The sequence below is a fragment of the Mus caroli genome, chromosome 6, assembly GCF_900094665.2.
Source record: "Mus caroli chromosome 6, CAROLI_EIJ_v1.1, whole genome shotgun sequence".
Classification (NCBI taxonomy): domain Eukaryota; kingdom Metazoa; phylum Chordata; class Mammalia; order Rodentia; family Muridae; genus Mus; species Mus caroli.
In genome coordinates this window covers 24550045-24554764 of record NC_034575.1, presented here as the reverse complement: position 1 = coordinate 24554764, position 4720 = coordinate 24550045, and the positions used below count along the sequence as shown (strand labels likewise).

At 52.5% G+C, this 4720-nt stretch overlaps 1 protein-coding gene across 6 annotated transcripts in view; it reads right to left on the bottom strand.

Moving 5' to 3' along the window:
• Tspan33 (tetraspanin 33) overlaps positions 1–4323 on the bottom strand; it is a 23588-nt gene extending 19265 nt beyond the window's left edge. For 2 of the 6 annotated variants that reach the window (XM_021165018.2, XM_021165019.2), the window contains exon 1: positions 3984–4323. In XM_021165018.2, the coding sequence (XP_021020677.1) occupies positions 3984–4085 (102 nt within the window). In that variant the 5' untranslated portion in view covers positions 4086–4323. Of the gene's footprint in view, positions 1–346; positions 496–3983 lie in introns of all 6 variants that reach the window. The other 4 variants (XM_021165021.2, XM_029479008.1, XM_029479007.1 and 1 more) reach the window with 3 other exon arrangements.
• Positions 4324–4720: the final 397 nt, after the last annotated feature.

Below are 4720 nucleotides of genomic sequence, written 5' to 3'. Positions count from 1 at the left end.
GGGAGGAAGGGAGAGGGGAGGGGGAGGGGGAAGGGGGAGGGAGGGGGGAGAGGCTACACTCAGTGGTATAAGTGTTCTGAAATTTCAGCACTCAGGAGTTAGAAGTAAGAGTATCAGAAATTCAAGACCTGACTTGGCTACATAATGAGTTTGAGCCCAGCCTGTCTCAAAAGACAAATCAAAACAAAAACAAACAAAAACCAAAACCAAGAATCTGATTGTTTCAGATGCTGCCCCATAGTAAAGTACAAGATGGCATTTTGTAACACAGTAGTATTAGGTCAACACTCTCCGCACAACTATGATTCTATTGCGTGTGGTCTGAAGTGTAAAAAAGACTCCTCACCAGTGGCTGAGGCTGGCCTAGGGAAGGCCCGGGATGGGATCCACATGTGTCACAGACAAACAGAGGAAAGCCGATGTGGAGGGTGGCAATCACATGAGGCACTGGGGAGCTACTCAAGAGGACAGCTGTCATTCATTTTTCTGACCTGGCTGGAGGATGAGAGGTGTCAGGTAGAGGAAGGCACAGTTGGGTACCTCACCTGCTCAGGCAGGCAAGGCTAGGCTGTGTTTTCACAGAGTAAGTCTATAAGGGAGAAGAGTGAGAAAAGACATGGGCTTCCCCCAAGAAGCTTTGCTCTCTCAGGCAACAAACATCCGTTCAGCATTCACTCCTGCCTCGGGGAGTAAGAATCCAGAGTCAAATTAGGCAGTCTCCACAGTCAGGAGCCGGGGTCTAGGTGCACATGACTGCAGTACAGGGAATGAAAGCACCCATCTGCTGCTCAGAGTGGATAAAGGACCAGCAAGAGAGAAGCAGGGTAGCACTGATAATACTCCCGCCAACAAGTGCCCCGGCCTAGGACACTGTTTCCCATATCAGTGTGTTCACACAGTACAGAAGTAACCATCAGAGGGAGGGAGGGAGGCAGTTACTTTTAAAGAGTTTAAATACAACTTCTAGGATCTTGCAGCAGTTACTTTCAGACTATGGAAACTCAATGACCAGTGGCCCAGCAACCTGATTCTGGGGAGAAAACCAGAGCTTCCATGCCAAAGAGGAAATGAGATTTGAAACATGAACAGGAAGGATTGGTTCTGATTCCAAGGGAGGCACCAGCTTCTGAAGCAGATCCCAGACGCCCCGGGGGTCAGGGCCCCTGCTGCAGTAGATGTGGCCCCTGCTGCCATCCCCAAGTGTGAGCCCAGAGGATGCTGGCTACCTTCCTAACATGTTTCAGGCACAGATACAAAGACTACCCTTACATAGCTCCCCAGGAGCAGGCCAGACATGCACTCTGCCTGCAAAGTGGTCCAACTGTCCCAGCCATGGGTGCTTTCCAAGCAGAAAGGGGAAATTTATTTGATTAGGACACTGGAAGCCTACAAGGGACATCACATGGTCACCAGTCCCTAAAGTGGATGGTAACAGAGAGGAGCTCTGAGCTGGAGAAGTGGCCCTGTATTGATAGCTGCACGTGTGTGGAATAAAACTGGGGCTCTGGGCTTAGGAGAGAAGTGACAAGCAGTATTGCCCAAACAGTACCATCTTTTCACCATCCCTTAGGGAGGCCAGCGTCCCAGGGACCAAGACAGAGAGACTCATGCTTAAATCCTTTAGGTCTTAGAGAGAGAAAACAGTTCCCAAAGTGATTTATTCATCTATAAATAGTTCACAGAAATAGACAAATTCCTCCTTTAGAGGAAAAAGATTAAGGACAGAGAGTCGTATATGTTGGCTTGGCGTCACACAGTAAGTGGGTGCCAGAAAGAAACTGGGCCTCTTGTCCTTCCAGACACTATTTCTAGACCCACCAACTTTTTTGCATCTGCAGTAGGTCCAAAATGGGGGTTCTGCTCTAATTCGGGGGTAGTACCAACATGGCTAGCTTCTGATTTCAAACAAAGCATTTTTTTATTTTATCTTATTTTAGGTTTTAGGCGCCGGACCATGCTTATCCAAGTGCTTTCCAAGCAGGTGAGAGAGCATTTTGTCACCCATGTGTGCAGATGCCAAAAGGCCTTCATGAGGTGTTTGTGGTTACATCTTTAACACGTTTTATTATTATTATTATTATTATCATTATTATTATTTTATTTATATAGTTTACATTCTTCACCAAGGTAAATGGGCCTATGAGCCTAGCTCTCTTCCAGACTGTGACCTCCCAAAGTTATTTGTTTGATAAAAGGGCATAGGGTGGAAGCAAACAATCCAAGAAAACGCTCGTGAACACGAGTGACAGAGGCACCGGCTGCGGGCATTGAGGAGGGCAGGTAAGAGTGAGGCCCCACTGAAGGTGGTTTCACTGGTGCCTGCCCCTATGTGGTGAGTTCCCCTTAGTACATTCCCTCAGCTCTGCAGGGTGGTGGAGAGGGCTTTTCCTGTTTTCAAACCTCCCAGGGAAGCAGAACCAAAGCCAAGAGTTCTTGGGTTAACTGGTTACCCCAGCCACAGTAGCAGCCATCCGCGGACTTTCCCTACACACATGCTGGCTCAATAGAAAATCAGCAGCCCAAGGCCCACCAGCCCAAGCCTGCTAACCAGCTGCTGGCCACGGGTGAAAATCCTGACTGTTGTTGCGATTTAACTTTCTCCTGTATAAAACCGTGGAAGTTTAGCAACTGCTGGATTTTCTAGTTCCAAAACCATTCTAGAATGTGACAGAAGCCCAAAACTTCAATCTTCCCAAGAATACGATGGCTGAGAGTGAGCGTCATCACCACCCTCTGGGATGTCTCTCATTTGTCCCAATAGGCTGGCACTTAGGTACCCTGTGCCTGTGCTTCACACCAGGGCCCCTGTGAAACCTTTCCAGCCGTGGCCTTGGATCTGCCTTCTCCCAGGAGGCAGTTCAGGCCCACTATTATTCCCTCTGGCAAATCTGAACTATTGGTCTCAGGCTGAGAGAGGCAAAGATGATAGGCTTCTGGGCTGCAGCTTTGGTGCAGTAGAAGCTGGCAAAAGAATGGAGAGATGGGGAAGGACTTCCCCTTGTTATCAAATCCAGAGGGGCCCACGCACTCTGGCTATGAAACAGGACTCAGCTAGCATTCTCTAATGGACTCCCCCTCCCCCTGAATTCTCAGCCCTCTCCTGCCATCCCCCAATACACTGCATTAGATTTTTGCTGGGAGGAAGGGAAGGCCTGTGGACTTGAACATATTTACCCAGATCAGTCAAATCAATAAGGATGGTGGAGAGGGGACGGAAATCCAGGTGTCGGGAGCTCGGGGTTAATACTGTTTACACTTTTCCACCCCAAACAAAAGATTCTGAAAGGAGCCATAGCTTCCAGCCCAACAACAACAACAACAACAAAATCCTATTTGAATCATCTGAAGACTGTCAGCTCCAAGTAGAGAAGCTGGTCTTGAAGAAGGTAGGGCAAAGTTTGGGGCCATGCTGGGGTACACATCGGACCTGGAGACCATTCTTAACCCTTTTCAGCCCTGACAGGAGCAGACACCGAGGCCTGCAAAAGGGACAGATATAGTCCCTTGACACAAGCCCCTGAGGAACTGGAGCGAAGGAAGGCTTGGGGTTTCTCTTCCTTCTCTCTCCCTCCACCCCCGCCCCGCGCCCCGCGCCCCGTATGGCCAGTCGGGCCTTCCAGCCCCCAGGCCTGAAAGTCCCTAACCATGAAATGTGCCCATGGGGCTGTCCAGCCAGCTCTTTCTTTCCCCAAACCCTTTTTATTTCATGGCCTGACACAGATCCTCATCCCTGCTAAAGCTTCATCCCTGGCAGCAAGGATGATTGCCCACCTCTTAACGTCCCCTCTTGACACGGCGCCACTGTGGTTTTCCTCCCCCGGAGAAATGCCCCCAAGTGTCACCAGCTCAGAAAACTACGAAGCACCACTCCACACGCTCCTGGGCACCGGGCAGCCCAGGCCAAACCTCCCAGCCTCAGGCAGCCCCCTCGGCGCTCCAGAGATGCCCGAGAGTCCGGTGCCCCCTGACCCCCCGAATCTCACCCAGAAGAGCATGTTGAAGAAGAAGAGCAGGTATTTCACCAGCGGGCTGACGAAGGAGAACTCCTCCCCGTAGGCAGCCGGCACGCCAGGTCTCCGCGCCATGGTCCGCCGCTGCCCCCGGGGGGCCTATCTCCCAGCGGCCGCCGGCCCACCTGCGCGCCCTGCAGCCCGAGGCGGGAGCCGCGGGGCCACGGGGACCCGAACGCCGGGGCAGCCGCGCCGCACCGGGAGCCTCCCGAACCGTGCGTCGGGGAGCCGCGCGGCCAGGGAACGGCGCCGCCGCTGAAGCCGCGGCGGGCAGCGTGAGCGGCGGAGACTCCACCGCGGCCGCAGACCAGCTTGGCCCGCCCCGCTCTCAGGAAACCGGGCCCGCCCCCCGGACGGCCATTGGTGAGTCTGCCCAAGGCTGACTTCTCATTGGTCGGGGGCTCATGTCACTAAGCAGCCAACCATCCCTCTGCTCCGAGAGGCGGGGGAGACACCTGTTCTGTGAGGGACAACTTGCTAAAGGGTCAGTGGTTCTGCTTCTGCCCGCCTAGACGGAAAGCCTGCAGGCTGCAGCTGCTTAAGGGGAAAAGAATGAGGAAAAGGAATGTTCCCTGCATCCCACACCCACGTCCTCGGCCCAGTTGCTGTGCACACACGCAAACACACGTACGTTAAAATCAACAAGTACGCACTTTGTGTGTTGAGCAATTCGCTAAACGCTGTGGGAATAGAAAAGAAGGATGATCCTC